This window comes from Manacus candei, unplaced genomic scaffold (genome assembly GCF_025592945.1).
Source record: "Manacus candei isolate 608988 ecotype Guabito, Panama unplaced genomic scaffold, ASM2559294v1 h1tg000041l, whole genome shotgun sequence".
Taxonomy (NCBI): Eukaryota; Metazoa; Chordata; class Aves; order Passeriformes; family Pipridae; genus Manacus; species Manacus candei.
The window spans coordinates 5,589,309-5,609,861 of record NW_026138089.1 but is presented as its reverse complement, the minus strand read 5'-3'; the positions used below and the strand labels follow the sequence as shown (position 1 = coordinate 5,609,861).

Sequence of the window (20,553 nt, the reverse complement as noted above, 5' to 3'; positions counted from 1 at the left end):
AGTAGCTACATGAGTAGCCTCAGCAAGACAATTTAGTTTTACTCCTTTATTAATCTGTAAAATGAGCGTATCATTACCTCGCAAGATGAAACAAATTTTCAGATAATAAATGAACTAATTCATAGGACCCAAAAGGGCAGAGGAAGAGAAAAAAAATAACTGGAGATCTCCTATATGTGATCTTCCAGTTACTATCGAGTTCAACATGAATGCTCTCATAGAATACTATTCCAATGTATAGTGATACACATATTCTTAAAATAAGGAATTGAAAGCCACAGGATGAATCAAAAAAGTACTGGTCACTTCTAAGAATCTTTAAACATAATGTTTCATGCTGCTGGGCAACAAGTTGGCAGCTTTGATTAATGCTGAACTAGATATTTTTTGAACAGGTATGGCACTAAGTAATAATTATTCTGTCAATAAGGTCACCCCAGTATTCCCAGAGTTGTACTAATCTTAATCAAACTGGTAGGTAGTTGCATTCTTATGTGCAGAATACTATGTTAAAGCTGCCAATAAAAACCTCAAAGCTCAATTGTTCATATCTTGGAGAAAACAGTTAAGCTTCCAGCAAAGTGCATGTGTTTGTGTGCATATGTAAGTATAAAAAAAGACTTGAAAAGAAAGCATCAATTGCGGCCTTTTAAGGTACATAATATTTTGCTCTCTCTCTAGTAGTAATGAGGATTTAGGAGGAAAGACATGAAAAGTTTGACAGACATAGTATCAGTCTGACCTGCAATTTTCAAAGCTGTTTTGTTACCAAAGGAAGTTTAACAGGAATCGTGTCTGTTTGTAGTTGACTAAATCTGTTTGATTAACTTGTAGAGAAAGGGAGGGGATTTGTGTATTTAATGCTTCAGCTTTACTGGTGTGTGGTTTTAAAGCCAAGTTTTTCTGGCAAAAAGTGATGCCTATTTCTTGGCAAACCTGTTCTATTTCCCAGGAACTGATCTTTCCCATTCCCCCTTTCCTTGCATTTACCAAATCTTTATAAGCATCTAATATTAAAATTCTTCTCAGGTTTATTAAATATATACATTTTAACAAATACAGTTTTACTTTTTCAACTTTTAAAATGTGTCCCAGAGTGGTTTCTGTTTAGCAATGAGGTTCCAGACTTAAATTTCAAGAGAGGAAAGAAATTGCTGCCTAATTATTCACAGAACATCTAAAATCTACTCACTTTGGAGAGCCTCAGGTAACTAGCTACCGGTGGAGTACTCTGTACACTTTGATGACAAAATATTGCTAAAAACCAGTAGATTTAAAAACATACCAAATTAATAGATGAAAACATGTTTTGGAGAATTTAATATGTGCAGGCTTAGACTATAATACTTCTGATTTATGGTCTATCTGTCCTATAGGAGTTATTTCATTTTCCAACCATATCACTTGTGCATTTTTTTCTCTTGTGATATGATGAGAGTGATCCTGGCAGCCAGCCGGAGTCTTGAGCATGCTTTTCCAAACAACAACACTGCAGTTTACACTGCCTTAAGAAATGGGTATTTTCTGATTTGTTTCTGTTTGACTATAGAGTAAATACTGAAAAGTTCCTAACTACGATTCAGCTTTTTTTATTCTTGAGAGCAAGGAAGGGTAATGGTCCATGCCTTAAAGGAGTTTTAGCTCATTCCTCAGTTGTAATCCTAGCTTGTTCTCCAGTACCCCAGCCTACACCAGCCTTTTCCCTATTTCACATTTCATTGGAGGAAACTGCATACTAAAAGGGAATTGTAAACAAAGATGTTCTTGGTTTTCTATCGTAATAAAAGGGTAGGATTTTTACCTGCAGTCTCACAAACTGTTTTGCTCACAGATCCTCACTTTTCAAATACAGGCACAGAGCATCTTAAGAGCAGATCCTTGGCTTTGGAGTCCATTCTCACCTGTGTTGCCTTTTGCAGTGAGGAAAAAAACTAGACCTTCCTTGGCACTCTGACATAATGGGTGGGTTGGACTAGCTGCATCCCAGAAAGGTCAAACACTGAGTCAATCCACAGGAAGCCACTGTGATGGTTCCTTGTCAGCAGTCAATTCCAATGGGACAAACATTGATTGATTGTGATGTCTCATGTCAGATTCTCAAAGGCAGGCAGTTTTTGCAATTTTGGTGTCCTACTTTGGCTTTCCCAGCTACCATAGACTGCTGCACTAGTCATCTCAATGGGCCTGTAGTTTCACGCGGGCTATCGTCCAGCTAGAATTGCTTTCTCACCTTCACCTAATCAAATCAAGGGTTTACAAGTTCCTCTGGCCAAGTGTCCACTCCACAAAGTAAGTAAATAATAATGAGTAATCAGTGGGGAAAAGTCAGATATTTTTTCTGTAGTTTGAGCATGTTCTTTCTCTAAACATCTTCAATCATTAACATAAGGAAGGAGTGAAGAGGACAGATTTAGGATAGGATTTGTCACCTGCAGCTCCTGGTGCTGTCTTATTCCAGAAATAGGCAAGACAGCTGTAATTTAAATCTCTTGAAACAGAGGTTGAGTTATTGGATTACAAGTTTCAAAAAGAAGAGACTCAGTGAAATATGTTTTCAGTTCAGTCTTTGTTCCAGTCTTTATTATTTTTATAGCTTTTTCTTTGACGTGAAAAGAATTCTCCAGTCATTCTATTCAAAACATCCAAAAGAGATTCTTGGAATAATTTGGATGTTTAAAACTTTTTTTACAATTCAATAACACTCGGGTGTACAGAAGAGAAGTTTCCCCCATAACCCCACCCATGGCTTTGCTCCAAAACAGGAATTATTTACTTTATGCTGTCATTGCTTCCTTGCTTGTGTTTTTTAAGGAATAGTTTTCAGAAGAATTCCATTTTCTTTCTAATTAAAATTTCATTGTATGAATGGTGGAACAGATATTTCCTATCATTCTGTTCTTCCAGTGGCCAGACCCAGTATGCCTACCCATCTAGTAAGCACAATGGAAAAATAAATGTAATACAGGAACAGAGCACAGGAATTGGCCCTGGAGAGAAGGGAGGTTAGTAGTAGTTTAGCTGGGAGTGGTAACTGCTTTGCAATCAAAAAGATTATTCTTGTATGTAAGATTTTTCACAAAGAATTAGATCCCTGGGGGCACTTGAAAATTCCTCTCCTGCCTTTTCAAGCAGTGATAGAGACATCAGGAAATCCAGGGCAGAAACAGGGGGCTTGGTATTTGAGGTAGTCTCTTTAATATCAGACTTTGTTTTTCCGTGTTTTAAGGAAGTGGGCCATGGGAAATATGGCCAATAAATTGAAACAGCTCAGTAAGAATACAAGGTCAATGGGTGAAAAACATTGTACATTCACTTTACAGAGCCCCTTATGGAAAGGCTGTGGATATGTGGTCTGTAGGCTGTATCCTGGGAGAGCTGAGTGATGGGCAGCCCTTGTTTCCTGGTGAGAGTGAGATTGACCAGCTCTTTACCATTCAGAAGGTGCTGGGCCCGCTGCCAGCTGAGCAGATGAAGCTCTTCTATAGCAACCCACGCTTCCATGGCTTGAGGGTAAGGGAAAGCTTTGTTCTTTTTCTTACTTTTTTTAGTTACTTGAGCAATGTTTACAGTATTGTTGTTGTTGCTGTGAAGGTTCTTTTCATTTACACTGTTCATTATCTATTGCCTCTATTTCTGTGTAAGTATGGGATATATAGATTGTAAGGCATTCATAAGTCAAAATAAAATTCTGATTACACCAGTATTGAGTTTTATAAATTTATAAAATAAAGATTGATTAAAGATTTTCTCTCATTTATTTATAAAATAAAGATTGATTAAAGATTTTCTCTCATTTCTTTGACATTTTTGTCATGAAATTTACCTCTTATATCCAGTTTAGCATTGCCCTGACAGGTTTACATAGTAAAGTTTAGTGGTAAAGCTCTGTCAGGTCGGATTGTGGAAAACTCATGACTGCTGTCTTCAGGCTACTCTGTTGGAAAAATCTGAGCTATAGATGCTACTATTGTGCAGAAGAGCTTTCTGCCTTTTGACTTATATTCCTGGGGAGTTGATGTAGGCCACATAAGTAAAAAAGCTCTTCCTACTGAAAGCATTGTTCCTTTCAGGGATTTGCCCATACAATGTAATGATAGAGGCTCACTAATATGAAGAATCTACTCAAGTTGGGATGTGTAATATGGAAAAATACCAGAATCAATAAATAAGTAATAGCTCTGTTATTTTTACCAATACCTGGTCAGTGACTCGTGTTGCCTTGTATCGAGTTTCGGTTGTCATTTTTTATTAATAAAAGTTGCTTGGAAAGGTGAGTTTATGATCTTGATAAATGTTCTGAAATTGTTAGTGTAAATCATATAAAGAGACATACGAAGGTTTTAGGAGACCTGATCTGTGCTAAAGACTCGAGATTTGAATTTTACTCTGAAATAGAGAAAATGTGAGAATGTGAAAGGGAATGAGTGGGGATCTAGTTGTGTTAAAACATGTTAGAAGTTGCCATAAATTTGGTTTAGCTGCTGATGATAAGAGATAGTTGGCTTAAAGTGTTAAGGTAATTATTTTAGGTACAAGGATAACTAATTCTGAAGAGTTTTTGTTGAAGTTTGTAGACCTTCAGAGGAGGATTTTAAAAAAATGATCAGACAAGCATTTCTTGTAAGGTCCTATTTGTATTTCTTCCTTTTTAGAACAGTGGACTGGATGGGATTTTCTGTTTAAAAAAATTATAACCCCTTATTAGGAAAACAATACTTTAAAAATTGTAAGCAAAATAAATTACTGCCTCTTCTATGTTATTTTACAGCTGTACAATATAATCTTATTCAAATACATACTCTGTAGTGTTTTAGGATGAGAATGAAATATCTTTGTTTTGTAGCTTTTAAGTACAGAAATTCAAGAAGACAGCATGTGCCTAATGTGATTAGCACAAGGTTGAGGGTCTGTTCTCATCCCAGATCAATGGTTTATTACTTGACCTCAGACATGTTGCTGCCTTCTTAGCCCCATTTGTGAAGTCAGGCTGCAAGTGATGACGACAGTGACATGGCCTCTCGTAGAGAGTAGTTTTTGAATACTGAAGTAAAGTCTGAATAATGGCGCAAACTTCAAAAATACTACAAAAATATTGGTTCGGAATATGATATTCATTAGTTAATTCTGGGGGAAAATTGTCCCATGTTATAAGACAAACTTAAAAGTACATTTTTTCTGAATGTAGCATAACTTAGTAGTGAAAGATTTTCTGTTGCATAGCAGGCAGAAGGCATGCTGTGATCAAGCCAATTACTATTTACAAGCTGGATCTAGTGCTCAGTATTCACAAGATAGAAACTAGCCCATGATGTGGATTTTTTTATCCATATACTTAGACTTAGTGAATTTCTACATTCCTGTAACTGTGAGTACTAGCATATTGTAACACAAAATTAAAAACAAGTCTAATACAAACACTCCAGCACCACATGCATATGTATACAGATGCCCATTTGTTGACTTTCTGTCCTTTCTTTCTACCTATATCCTTCATATATACATATATATATACGTATACACACACCAAAACCACGTTTTTTCTTTCTCCTGAGGTTTAGAGAGTATTTAGTGATATCTCTCCAAGTCTTTTGAGGAGGAAAACACCCATGGTATGTTGAAGGCCCAAGGAAATAAAATAATATGGGATCAGAAAGTACCAATAGGCTCATGCCTCTATGGAAAATGTGAGTGGCAATGTAGGGCTGTAAATATTATTCTATAAATAAATTATATGAATAATCTGAACAATTCCAGTGAATAGTGACTGTTGCTTTGCATTACTTCAACATATTTTCATGTTTCCCTGATCATTCTGGATATAAAATCTTTATGATTGTCATTCTACATGAAGACAAGAACATTTTGCCATTTGGTTCATGTAAAAATTCGAAGAAACACGGAAACCTTAGTTTACTTAAGTTACTATGTAAGATCAACATAGCAGACTTGGACTTAAAAAGATTCTCAATTATTCATAAACCTCTTAAAAATAAAGTGAAGTAAAAAGAAAAATACAGAGACTATTTAGGAACAAACACATTCAAACTAATATTCTTTCAGTTTCCTTTGAAGTTCACATAAGGTAATTTATGAATAGTAATGGTAGTACAAATATGGGTGCCTCCTGTAGTGTGCACTTCTCATGGTCTTCCCAGATCTCACTGCAGTGTGATCACAGCAGTAATCCTGAACCTTAAACCTTTGGGGTTTCAGCATTTTTCACTAAAAACATTTTGGAATTGTTTGTTAATCTTTGGTATTTAACTAATACTGTATTTGCACTCTTAAATTCTTTCAAAGCTATTTTTAATATTTTTTTCCTTTTAAATATAGGTTACTTATGTTAGTTCTGAATCTACTTTAAACCTCCTACCTCTTGTCAATCATAATGCCACAAAAAATCTTAAGTTGATTATTTCTCACTTGAGGAGGTTTCTTGGCTGCCCTAATAATCAAGAATACTTTCTTTGGTTGACTAGATGCTTATCATATCAACAGTTACTTGTTTCATTATTGCATTTTATGATGTTTCATAAACCACTAACATTTTCAGTGCTTATGTTTCCCATTAATTACATGCTTTGATTTCACTGTGTAGTTTTTACTTTTTGAAACATCGTATTTATGTATATCTTGTTTATATTATAAGTATATTTACCCTGTATTTTTTACAGTTTCCAGCAGTCAATCATCCACAGTCTTTAGAGAGAAGATACTTGGGAATTTTAAGTGGTGTATTGCTTGACCTTATGAAGGTAGGAAAATGTCTTTTATTTTCTTTCTGTAATATGTAGGAAAAGATGTAAGTGGCTTTTGACCTTTGTTTCCTAATATAATACATCTTAAAAGTACCTGTGAACTTCCTTTTGCGATATTTTGATATCACAATTGTTTGTAGTAAGGCTTGGTATTTTCTAGGAATCAGGAAAATATCCCTTGCAAATGCTGGGAGGTTCTGTTCAAATTTGACTGATTTGATAAACCATACATAGTCCAGACAAAAGCATCACCATCCTTTGCAGCACTATGCATTCATACCAACATACATTCAGATGCACCAGCTGCCTTAGTAATACTGGAGCAGAAGGTCTCAACCCACCATCTATTTAGATAAATACACAGAGTATTAGGCTAACCTGAGTTGTTCATTTGCTGTTGGGTAAGCATGTGGATGTGGACAGTTTTCAAAGTTGACACAAACCCAGTTTTGGGTTTTTACCCAAACTGTTAATCTGCTTCCTGTCACTCACCTCTACACAAGTGTGTATGTTAGGTTACTCTTCAGCCCTGATTTGGAATAAGTCAGCATGGCCCAACTAGGATACAGTCCTGAGACACCTTCTTATAGGGAATCAGGAGAAGCTAGCTCCCCTCAAAATGGCCAAGCACTGTAAAGCACTGTGCTATGCATTTGTGCTGTATTCCTGGGTATGAAACATGTATTGTTGTCTTTACTACTGTACTATAAAAACATTACCATGGTCAGCTGCAGTACAACCCTCACATTATTTCTTCCCAGTCAGCTGGAAAAAAAAAAAAAAGTCATAGTGTCAAAAATTTGGCTTAGAATCACAAAACCACTTAACAGTTAAAGGCAATATGGAAGAAATATGAAGTGTGGATATGACTAATCAACTCTAAATGAATTTTATGGTCCCAAGACCAACTGCACCAGTTGTCTTGTAAAACAGAGGTCACCAGCTTTGGGGTATACTTGGGTGTTTACTTGCTTTTAGCAGTATTGTAGCCAGCAGAAATCCTCAAATTTGCTCTACTCTTTTCATCCACACAACCAGTTCAAATCACTTACATTTAATCTCCTTGCCTTATGAAGAGAGTCAGCATAGCTTTTATCTTGGTTTCATGGAGTCTGCAAAATTAAATACCTCAGTGCATATAGCTGCTCATTTTAGTATTATACTTTCTCCTCTATTTTCTAATTCACAGAAATTGTTTTTTTCTGGCATCACAGTTAGCTGTAGCTCAAGCTCTGGTAGCATATATTGCAAACCACCTATTTCAAGATTCATTATTTTATTTTTATCCTAATTTTTGTGTTATATCTGGGTGTCATTTAGGTTCTTTTCATTTGATTTAAAAGCTGCAAAGTTGTGAAAAGAAGCACTTGAATTTTAGGGAAACACAGTTTTCCAAATAATTTCATTCTTTTAATCTTTTCTATCCGTGTTTCTCCCTATGAGGCGAGAAAGGTCAGGAATTCTGCAGAAGAGATATTTTGTGTTTGACCTACATTACTTAATTCAGGAGTTGGAACCTTGTTAAACAGTGAGCAGACTACAAGAAGAGAACAGAGGAGACTTGTGGTTAAGTTGCATGCTATAAATGCTGCAGAGACTTTGTTGTATGCCTGTCTCTTCTGCAGAAAATGGACACTCTGACACATGTCCACACTTGTGTTCCTCATTATCTGCATTCCCAGGGACCTCAGGTCTGATTACTAGATTACTGAATAACCCACACTTCAACTTATGCCAGCTAAAGGAGTGAATTATTAATATATTTATCTAGAGAGCATTTCTGGAGTAGATTAATGAAGAGGCATCTATTTGACCTCCTTGCTTTGTTGCTCTGGTCCTCTGCTCTCCTTCACATGTGATGACTTGGTAAAAAAAGATGTTTCAGTCTTTTCCTTGTTATCTGTCATTCACTTGTCTCTCCCATTCAGCACCAGACATGAATTTTCTCTGAGCTTTTGTTTGCTACTAGAGTACTTGTAGAACCCCTTCTTTTTACCCTTGATGTTCTTCACTTGCTTTAGCTCCAGCTGGACTTTGACTTTCTGAGGTGGCCTAACCTTTGTTCCAACACACTGCTTTTAAAGCCTCCTGTCCTTGACTCTATTCTCCCATTTTGCATTTTTGTTCATTAAGAAACTCCCTGTTTAGCCAGTCTGAACCTATAAAAGATTTTGTGGTCATCGGTACAATAAGATGCTTTTCCTGAACACTCAATAAATTTTATGTAAAAATCAAGTGGCTCTCCTGGACACCTTTCCACTGATGGCAGTTCTTCAGGAGATTCTGCCCAGTAATTCCTTATAGAAGCTGAAATTTGCTCCCCTGAAGTCCTAGGTCCTATCTCTGATATTTCTCTTCCTACCGACCATTTCAGTCCTAACTGTAATCATCTCGTGCTTGCTACAGCTCGGAGTGTCTTTTCTGATCAGATTTGTCACCAGTACTTTACTGCTGGTGAACAGCAGCTCAAGTAGACTGAAGTCCTGTCCTTGCCTAATTTGCCTCTCCAGCAGCTGCACTAGGAAATTGCCACCAACATAGTCTAGAAACCTCCTGGAACATGTACACAGTCTGGATGTCTGGATAGTTGAAGTCTACCATGTGGATGAGGACCTGTGATCAGGAGACTTTTCACAGAATCACAGAATCAATTAGATTGGAAAAGACCTCTGAGATCATCAAGTCCAACCAATGAACTTTTGCTTGTTTTTGTACAGAGTTGTCCTCTTCATCTTCTTCATGCTCTTCAATGTGTGGTTGGTAGCAAACTCCTACCATAACATCACAATATGGAATGTTACTCTTCTCCCTCTCCACCCCCTTCCTTCTGAAACCAATTGTAACCATCACTGATTGTGCCTCAGCCATGAGCCCTGTCCCAATTTCTCTGTGATTCCAGGCAGGTTCACAGCCTTGGGATTCCCTTTGAACCCCAGTTTTCCTTGCTTGTTGTCCAGGCTGTGTAAGTTAGTGTACAGGCACTGGAGGGAAACCTCTGGACATCCTCTTTTCTGAGGAGGAGTGTAGAAATCACATGTGGCCTTCTCATGTTTTGAGCCACTGTAGTGATGAACACCAGAAAAAAAAAGGAAAAGAAGTAGTTAACCATTCAGTACACAGTTTGTGAACTTGAAAAAGGAAGATAATGCATACTGTGTGACCAAACAGCATAGGAATGTAGTCACTTCCTTTTTTTTCTGAGCATTTTTCATGAAGTGCAGGGATCCTGTGAAGGGAAAACCAGTGTGTGATCAAGTGAATGCCTGAATACTGCATTAATACTGCAGACATGCACTGTGTGTGTGTATGCACATGCATGTTCTTTTCTGTTAAACATATACAACCCTTAAAAAGTAGCTATTCTTTTTACTTAATAGCCATTCAAACTTTTAACCTTGCTGACAGTCGTACATGTTTGAATATTCCAAGGTAAGTTTTGTATTGCTCTGTTCCTGCAAGGAACCTTTCCAACTCTACCAAAATAACCAAGCTACTGTTTCCAATTTTGTGATTAAATATTTTCTAAATGTCAAAAAGTGTCTTGTTTAGAGTCACAACAGAGATAACAGAGTTGTAAAGCAAATGTCATTGTGAATGCATTGTAAACAGTTAAGAGAATTCTTTAGAAATATGGGTGGACCTGAACCCCAGAAGTTAAAACCAGAACTCTTACATTTGTATATTTTTAAAAATACTAAGTTTAAAATACTGTTTGTTTTTGGATAAAAATGTTACCATATGCTTGTTCTGTTTGTTTGTAAAGTCTGTTTCATCATAGCATTTTTTTACTGGCAAATTTAGTTTTTTTAATTCAAAACAACAGTAAGGTATATGCTGAAAAATATGTTTAAAATACATATATTTTAAAAGTGGATAGATATATACATAAAACACATTAGAAAAATTTTAGATATTTTTGTGTTTTAAACATATTTTAACTATCATTAGCTGTGTATATATATAATTACATGCATATAGCATAATTAGCAAGGCTGAGACCTTTCATCTCTTGAGTAGAATATAGGATTTGTAAGTGTTTATTTTGTTTCATATGTAGTTTAATGCACCATGAAACTGTTCTAGCAGTTATATCTAATCCCAGAAACTCTAGAGAGTAAAAAATTATCCCAATAATGTTCTATATTTTATTACATTTTTTTGCTGATGCAAATACAAATACTAACATATAAACTTTGGGATTTGTTTTTCAAAGAACTTACTGAAGTTAGATCCAGCAGATAGATATTTGACAGAACAATGTTTGAACCATCCTTCGTTTCAAACCCAAAGACTCTTGGATCGCTGTGGAAGTTCCCCTTCACGCTCAGCTAAGAGAAAACCTTACCATGCAGACAGCAACACATTATCTAACAGGTAAATGTAGTCTTGTCACTGTTCTCACTGACATGTGCTCTGCCAATGAGTGAGTTGTTGTCATGCTTACATGCAACATCATCTACAAGAAAAGTAGTTGTTTGACCATTTAGACGCATTGAGACATACATACTGTTCCGTGTGCCTCACAACAGAGGAAGTAGACAGAGTTTTAATGTACTGCAACTACTCAAGCTGAAATCTTTGCTAACTTTCTGTGTTGAAGCCATTTCTGCATATGACAAAAAAAAAAAGAAGTTGGCTTACTAACCTTAAAAAAATGTTAACCTTTTTCTTGGAGAACAATAGGAATTTTGTGGTTTGGAAGATGCCCGAGATTCCAAAGGAATGCTCTTTTCCTTGGAAAGCTAGCATTGCTGTATATGCACAAATCTGTCCCAAGATTTGAAAGTTCAAAATTCACACAGATTTTTAGCAGCTAAATGTCCTGAAAGTTGTGTGCATTGATCATGCTTCGAATGGGAGATGAACAGAATTTTGTCTGCAGTTGCAGTTATGGATCAAGTCTAGTCTATTTGCACTCAAAGCTGGATGTGTTTGCTCAGTGGCTGCCTTGTTGGACCCACACAGCTTGAGAGAAGCCACTCTATTTTAATACCCCAGTGAACCAGGTTTACTGGTGGATAAAATACTTCCGTACAAAAAGCCTCATGGTATTCCTTTGACAAAAGTTTTCCTAAAGGTCACCCTCTGAAATATGCAGAATGTTAGTGGCTTTTAATCCTGCTGGACATGTTTTTCTTTAGCTGTTTCTGTGAAATTCAAAAAATTGCTCCTCATTTTAAGATTTGGGATGATGACATTTATAATTTATACTTTTTCAGAGATACACTTCAAAAAGTTTTAGCTGCCCTTGCAGATATTTAGAAGTTTTACCATTAGACATGCGGCATCAGAAAGAAAAACCTAGATCTGTGGGAAACTTGTTGTCTAAGAGGCTTGCCTAGCTGCATGATTTAAAAATACTAGGTTCCTTATATCTCTAAAGTTTTAGAAAATACACTTCCTGCTAACTAAAAAGTATTTTAAACTGGCATTAAAATTGCTAACACTTAGAAACTGTAATAGAATGCATAATTAGATCACTGAAAGTGGTTGGCACAAAAATCCTAGATATAAAAATGACTAGCCTTATCCAATTGTAATTATCAAAAGGATCAACAAAGGTACAGTGAGCTCTCACTTCAACCCTCAGTAATATATCTGAATTACATTATTGTAGATTTGCTACAGAAATAAGTTAATTGCTCAGGTCCGTCAAGGCAAACAAGTCCAGCTGCAGCACTGCTCAGTCATGGCTAGTTTGCAGTGCCAGCTTAAGTCCAGAAGAATACCAGAAAATCTGAGATAATAAATCCTGCTCAAATTAATTCAGACTAAGCGTTTGCAGAATCAACTCATATCTCAGTCCTGTAATCCCAAAACCAGAAGAGCTGGAAAGCAGAGGTTAAGGACATCACCAAGTAGCTCTGCACCAAGTCAGTCTGGGGTCAGAGCATTTCAGGTGCAGCTTTGGGGATGAGTTAGTGTGCCAAGAACTGGGATAGTGCCAAGCTCCACAAAAGTTGGGGTTCCTTAGGTAAGTTTTGGGTTTGGTGTTACAGAGTTTGTTGTGCTCTGAGTGAGCTCAGACTCACTCCATCTCTATGTCTTTACCAGCAGAATAACTTCTTTCCCTCTCCTTTCCCCTTCCCTCCCCCTCCAAATCAGGAATACATTAGATAGCCTGGAGCATTGATTGTATCAGGATTTTTTGACAGTGATGACATACTTTATTGTTCTACCTTCCTTTGATATGCCAGGTGTACTTTAGATTCTTTTTAGGTGGATATACAGCTTATTTTCATAACGTAGTGCTTACCCTAGTGATGTGCACATATAGTACTTACATATATGCATAAATGTGTAAATATATGTTGGAATTTCTATGATTAGATCTGATATCTTCATTTTTTTTGTCAGCAAAATCCATTAACCAAAACTGAGTTAGTCCATCAGAATATAACCAGAAACAACAATATACTAACACTTGCAGACTTTAGTGGAGCTTCTGATGCCTCAGTTGGCAGTATTTGATCTTACTGCAGTTAAATTTTGTGGGTTTAAATGGCAACTGAAATGAGTGTACTTTTTTGAAGTTATTAATACATGAATATGTAATCTGGTATATTAATGCTTCTTTATGCATTTTAATATAGAAATCAAGCCAGCAAAAGTTCTGCTTTGCAGTCACACCACAGATCAAACAGCAAGGATATGCAGACACTAGGGGCTGGCGGGCCAAGAGAAGAGGGTCTTCCAGCAAATGAAAACTTTTTAAATGGAAACCTTCCTGGACCTGCAATTAGTCCAATGCATGCAAAAAAACCAAGCAACACACCTGGATCTGGCAACAAGGATATAGCCAATAATAACATGCCACCACACCTTCTCAGCCCAAAGGACACAAAGGGAAAAACAGAATTTGATTTTAATGTGGACACCAAAAGTTCTGACAGTTCAGGTACAAAGTACCTGAAGTCCAACACCAGATCTCAACAGAACCGGCACTCATTTATGGAAACCTCTCAGAGCAAAACTGGGACGCTGCAGCCCGGCGACAAGCACAGCCGCCACAGCTACATCGACACCATCCCACAGTCTTCTAAGAGTCCTTCCTATCGAACAAAGTCAAAGAGCCATGGAGTTCTGACAGACTCTAAATCCGTGGGCAACCTTTCTGAGGCCAGGGCCCAAGCTGCAGAACCAAACACCAGTAGGTATTTTCCATCCAGCTGTATGGACTTGAACTCTCCTACCAGTCCAAGTGCTCCCCGACACGGTGATAACAGAACTTTGCTCAGTCCGTCTGGGAGGAATAACCGCAGTGAGGGCACCCTGGACACCCGAAGACCATCAACAAGACACTCCAAAACAATGGAGGAGTTAAAACTGCCAGATCACATGGATGGAAGCCATTCCCACTCTCTATCTGCTCCACATGAATCTTTTTCCTATGGTCTAGGTTATACCAGTCCTTTTTCTTCACAGCAGCGCCCTCATAGACACTCTATGTATGTGAGCCGGGACAGAGTGAGGTCAAAGGGCTCAGAGGGTGGCTTAAGCATAGGGCAAGGGATGGCAGCCAGAGCAAACAGCCTGCAACTGTTATCTCCACAGGTGCAGCATAAGTCACTCACAAGATCTGTTGGCTCATCACGAGAAGACTGTACGGAAGATTCTAATAGGGTTAGTCCAAAATATTGCCTCTTATGGGAAAGATTATCTTTCTCTTTTTACTTCATGTGTGGAGAGTGTCCTGTTTTCAGTCTTCTTTTTGTTTGTTTGCAGTTATTTATTTATTCGTCTTGTTGTAAGGCAAGGAATGTTGGGGTTTTTTTCAGAAGAATATTTCAAGGTGCTTTTAAAAAATGGACTATGAATGCCATTATGCTAAAGTACCAAAATGTGAGAACAGAAAAAAAATGTCTCTGAAATTAAAATTTCATTAGTAGTTCTTAGACTTTGGTTACATTGTCTGATGTAATTTTTATCCTATCATTTTGCTTAATTAACTCTCTCATTTGTGTTTTTATTTAGCTTTTTCTGTACTTATTTCTGTTATGAATGCTAATGTCAATTTTTGAAATGAGTGTTTCATTTACTTATAGCAGGACATTACTGATGAAATGCCATAATTTACTAAAGTAATATCAAAACTTGCAATATTTTTTTAGATGACTATGATAAATAGCTGGGGTAGTCTAGAGATTTTTGTGTTGTAGAGGCCACTGGTAATTGACTCCTTACAGTTCCACTAGATACTTGATTGTGTTTTTCTGTGAGCGTTAATGAGGGAGTAGATGAAGGGCTAGTTCTGGTGTTGATTTACATCCCTTACACAACACTTCTGAATTATCTGATGTGTTACAGATCAGCTGTATAAAGATGACTGCATTTGTCCTCAAATCTTTAAACTCCTATAGTAACAAAACGGTGCAGAGATAAGTATAAAAAAGAGTGTTTCTCTGTACCTACACCTGTGATAAACTAAAGACAATGGAGAGAACATTTAGTTCAGATTTGTTGACAAATTGAAGGAAGTCAGAGTGCTGCAAATATTATGTAAGGTCCAAACGTTGTGGTTTACTCTGAGAAACTAAAATACTCTGTCTACCTTGTTCATCTAAGAAATATGTGTAGTTTGCTTAATAATGGTCTACAAGTACCATAAAAAAGAGTTTTCAGGTAGTGGTTGCCTCTTCAGTCCAGAAGAGAAAAAAAGGCATAATATGTTTTGTCATAGTTACCACATGTCCTCCATTCAGGATTATGTGTATTTACACATCAGAAAGTATCAAAGTAGGGGAAATGCAATGGATTAATAATAATAATAATAAAAAAAGGCTACCTGAAAGGAATTACAGCAGCTCCATTTCAAAACCATTTTTTTCTTTGTGTACTTATTTTTCTTTCTCATTTCAGTCAAGTTAAATGTTACTTATTCAGGATATTACTGTCGAAGGGCAATAATATAAACATTTCAACTTTTGATTGTAAAAGCTCATGCTACCTTGTATTCTTCAGTCCATTAGAATCTTTTTCTGCATTATGCAGCATTTAGTAATTTGAAGTAATTTTGATTTTACTTTCTGTTATTTAGAGGCTGATTGTTTTTCGAATGAATGATCAGATCATTCTTTGTCTTTTAAAAATTGTTTGAAAAATTTTTATTTTAATTAGAAAAATTGATGTGTATCTTAATGCTTAAGGTTTTGTTGATTTTCATTTGCTTTGGAAATTTTGGAAAGCCTATTTGTTTGTAAAGACCTTGCCTTTATCTCTTATGGTCAATATTTTTTAAACTTAAGCCTTCAGTTAATGCTTTTAAATATGTATTTCAACCATTAGAAGTGTGAAAGGAAAACGACTTCTGAAATGGATGCCAACTCTGTAAATTCACAAAGCTGTTTTTTGTTTGTTTATACTGCTTTCAGTAACAAATCAGACTTAAATTGTCAATCTTCCTATGCCTCTTAAAGGCATTTTCACAAAGTCATTCTTTGACTCCTTCCTATCTTCACTTTTCCCCACCCCTTTTCTGTATTCTGCATTAGGAATCAGAAAATTTCACACCCCTCAGGATTAGTGATCTAAAAAAATCATTAATAACACAAATATTCTCAAACATTGCTTATTGTTTTCCTTTTTTCTCACTTCCATGTTTCTAATTTCTCACTGATTTTCTCTTTAGCTCTACCAAGTCTTTTTAAAGAAAAACATTCTTTGTCAGGCTTTAAATCTTATTTAAAAAACAAAATCAACAAAAAACTTGCATTCAGTATTAGTTTTAGGGCTTTTCAAGTCTCAGTTCAACACTTTTGTTGTAAGAGTTCTTTTTACTTTTAAACTAAATATGCATGAAAAGGGTTTAAGAAGAAAATCAAGTACAGGTTGCTATTACTGTCTCATATTTGAAATTTAACTGCTGACAAAGAAGAGGTACCTAATACAAGTAGTAATCAAATGCTTCAGCCTCTGTGAAATTTTAGAAGAATCCAACTGTGATTTGAAGCATTCTTTTAGCTTCAGTTCTGGTCTTGGCATGTATTCAATGTTTGTTTAATCTGTGAGAGTGAGACCAGATCATCATCAACAAAAGGCAAAGTAGATTTTGCAAATCACTCATGCAGTGAATTGAAATCCCAGTTCTTAATTCTGGTTGGTTTTTTTATGGTTTTGATTTTTAATCTTTATCCTTCTTGGACATTCTAGATTTCAATTCATATGGGGATTTTAGTAGTTCCCTGTGGGACCTTGTAGAGGGCGTTGAATTTTATCTGGTCAGTCCATACTGCAGGACAAAATTGCTGCACCTGATTAATTTAAGAGAGGGGTTAAGCCATATCAGGTGGCACATTATGTGCACATGGATGTTTCTAAGGATGCATTTAAACTTTTGTTTGAAGTACTTCCAGGAAGTACTGTATTCAGAAAAATAGAATTAATTAAAAGTAATTATATTCCATTTGCTCTCCTATCTGACTAAACTATTCACCTATGGATTCCTTAGTTCAGAGACTTCCTCGTATTTTGCATACAGTAGATTTTATGACTGTTGGTACCTCTAGGTACTGCTGTTTGATAGCTGATAAGGGATCATAGTGCTTTGGTATTGCAATTATCACAAATTATATGCATTTCCTGTTTGCTTTTTAAATTTGCCAGTAGCAGAGTGACATCAGAAATTAATTTAACAAGGCCTGCCTTAAAAGATTCTTCCAGAGACATTAGAGCAATATTGCATTCACAGTAAAAGTCTGAGGGTTTGAATCAGGCTCAAGTTTTTAAAATTGCAACTTAGAGGCAAAATTCTGTTAATGCCATTTTTGTCATTTTGGAAAAGCAAAACCAACTAATTATTGACTACATAGTCTGTGATTTGATACTGGCAGTTATTAATAACATGAAAGGAAAATTTTGTGGTCAAGTTTGGAGTTCTGTTGCTTATGTATGTTGGTTAAAAGCTGCAAATCAGTTTATAGTCTTTAATTTTAAATAGTTTGTTGTTCTTTTACTTAGGGTGGAGCATATCATGATCCACACACAGAAGATGGAGCATCTACTAAGGAAAATAGAATTCTGTATAATGACCCTGTTCCGAGAAGAGTTGGCAGCTTTTACAGAGGTAATTTTGTCGTGGATCTTTCAGATTTAATCAAGAATTTTAGTATGGAATATAAATTAAGTACTAGAAAGGGATACAGAGGATTAACATGAACAACTACAAGCAAAAGCACATTTACATAATCCAGTTCAGAATAAATATTAAAACAGGGTTATGTATGTGCATATATATATATACACATTCATACATGCGTGCATGAATGTGTCTGTATATACACTCACAAAAATACTGTTCTATTGTGGCACACAAAAGATGGTAATTTCTGAGCAGCTGCTTCATGGCTAAACCTGGGTAATTGTTTCAAAAAAGATAATAAGAAGCTAATTACTGTCCTGCAAGCATTAGGAGACTTGTGGGACTCCCCTGAACCTAAAGAAGGCCCAATCAGCTGAAATTCGATTATGAGTCACCTAATAACCCTAAGTAGAGTCACAAATCTCCCTCTGATCCTCCTCAGGTTGACCAGTTGGCTGATGACCTGATTTAGACATGTTAAAATCTGTGGCAATCCTTTCAAGTGTCCCATTGCAATATTAAAACCTGTGAGCAATATTAAAGCTCATACTGGTTTGAGCAATGCTTTTGAGTGTAAGTTTTTGTCACACATGCATCAGAGAATCTTTAAGAATCCTCAATCCTGAATCGCTGTTATTAATCCTTATAACACTCCTAAAATTGGACATGGATTATCCTTCTTTTTTATACATTGTGAAACAAAAGTTCCAAAAAAGAATGACTTTCCATAAGTCATGTGCTAAGGAAACTCTAGGTCTGGGGATTATTTAATTCCTTTTAATAAACTAGAGGTTTTTTCCTCTTTACCTAAATCTATCAAACGAATGTATTTTAGACGGACTTAATTATTGCTTTGGGAAAATGGTACTATATTTAAATAATAGTTTGATGATATTACATGCAAAACCAGTGATAATAATATGTACAAGTAACTGTGAAAAAAGTAAATTCATATTTATGTAATTCTTAAGTAGTGACTTAATACAAAGGTTATTAGTGTGTACTTTAGTACTACAGCTTGAACAAAAACTTACAGATTCAGTTTTAATAGACAGTGTAATGTGATGCTGCATTAATGCTGCAACTAGTGTCTGATCAATTTTTAATCAAGTGCAGGTGTTTCTGGTGGTACTCATAATTCTAATAAATTTATGTGCTGGGTATGTGCAGTGTATTTTCAAAATCACAGTATGTCTGTTTGAAAAATACATATCTGACAATAATATCTGATTTTGACACTTTAATTTTGAGTCCATTATCTCTTATTCTTAGTTACCTTAAAATCCAAAGTAATTTTTTTCAGGATGGTCTCATTTTACAACTAATATTACCTTGCAACTGTCACAGAATGACAGCTTTTTTTTCAATTGTACCTAAAGTGCTAGTGTGTCTTCATGCTCTTGTTCCTGTAAGAGGGAGAGAGGAAGCAGAAAGCTGGGATTTTTGGCAGAGCTCAGTGTACATTGTTTGCCATTTCTCTGTTCAGTTCCATCTCCGCGTCCAGAGAGCACGTACATAGAAAACAACGTGTCAAACAGAGCCTCTGTGTTACCAGCAGACAGCAGCACGGTGGCAAACCACTCAAAAAGACAAACCACCTTTGATACCTGGTGAGTTGTTATTTACAGAGATGTGTAGAGAATGGAAGGGAAAAAAGGGGTTTTGAACAGGAGGAAAAAAAAACCCCACGCTTTTCTTAAGACTTGCAGTTGTCTGTGTGCTGAGTTGCTTCCTCCGACTATACTGGCATAGCATGGCATGTTTTCTGTCCCCTTTTGAGCAGCAAGAAATACTTCATCACACCATAACATGAGTGCATTAAATTAATATACTTTTGTCTTTCACAATTTTTTTTCCATTATTAATCTTCAGTTAAAGATAGTACAAAGTGCTTGTGTGCATATAGTATGGATAGCAATCTGTGGGTTCCAGAAGCATGAATTGTCATACAAATGGAAAAAATATCAAAGTGCATGTTTCCATATATACGATAGGACTGTATTAATGAATATTTTCACCCTACAATGGGGACCACTGCCCTTTTTGTTTACGCACCACAGAAGGAAATGAATACATTCTATGGGGAAAATGGACTAAGCAACATCTTAACGGTGTATATTGATTTTAAAAGATTAAAAGCATCACATGGCTCCATTATATAACATAAAACACTTAACTGTAATTATGCTAATAAAATGACTGCATATGCATAGCTTTGCAGGACTTAAAGGGAAATACCTTAATTTTGTTTCTCTGAGAGCTGTTTGGCTCTAAAATACTCTTAATCTTCTACTTCGTTCAAACACGATAAAGCACACTGAATAAAAATAAACCAATGGAGCTTCAAAGGATTGGTGGGAGGAATGGACTGTGTACATTTGCACGGTTCAACTATGCTTCATACCACACTCTGAAACACTTCTCTCTGGAAGTGCGATAAAGTCATGCTATCAAAGAACTGTTTCAGTGGTTTGTTGACTTAATGTGTTTTCACACGAACAACCTGTGGATTATGTGCTTAAAATAGAGAGAGGGTGGGGGGTTGGGGGATGGTGGCTAATTGGTATTTCAGCTTGTGTTGAGGTTATATACCTGTGTCAGTAATAGAAGATGTTTACTCCAGAACCTTTGTCACCTGCTCTGATTCACTAGAGTCTGCTTCCTGTCCTTCAGTAGCTCCACCTACATCCATTTTGTGGAAGTTAGCTGAGGAAACCG

At 36.2% G+C, this 20,553-nt stretch overlaps 1 protein-coding gene across 4 annotated transcripts in view; it reads left to right on the top strand.

Annotated features, from left to right (window-relative positions):
• Nucleotides 1-20,553, top strand: part of CDKL5 (cyclin dependent kinase like 5) — a 124,760-nt gene that overhangs the window by 90,412 nt on the left and 13,795 nt on the right. For all 4 annotated transcript variants that reach the window (XM_051795109.1, XM_051795112.1, XM_051795111.1 and 1 more), the window contains 6 exons: nucleotides 3,321-3,510; nucleotides 6,675-6,755; nucleotides 10,972-11,132; nucleotides 13,352-14,381; nucleotides 17,715-17,820; nucleotides 19,322-19,445. In XM_051795109.1, the coding sequence (XP_051651069.1) occupies nucleotides 3,321-3,510; nucleotides 6,675-6,755; nucleotides 10,972-11,132; nucleotides 13,352-14,381; nucleotides 17,715-17,820; nucleotides 19,322-19,445 (1,692 nt within the window). The remainder of the gene's footprint in view (nucleotides 1-3,320; nucleotides 3,511-6,674; nucleotides 6,756-10,971; nucleotides 11,133-13,351; nucleotides 14,382-17,714; nucleotides 17,821-19,321; nucleotides 19,446-20,553) is intronic.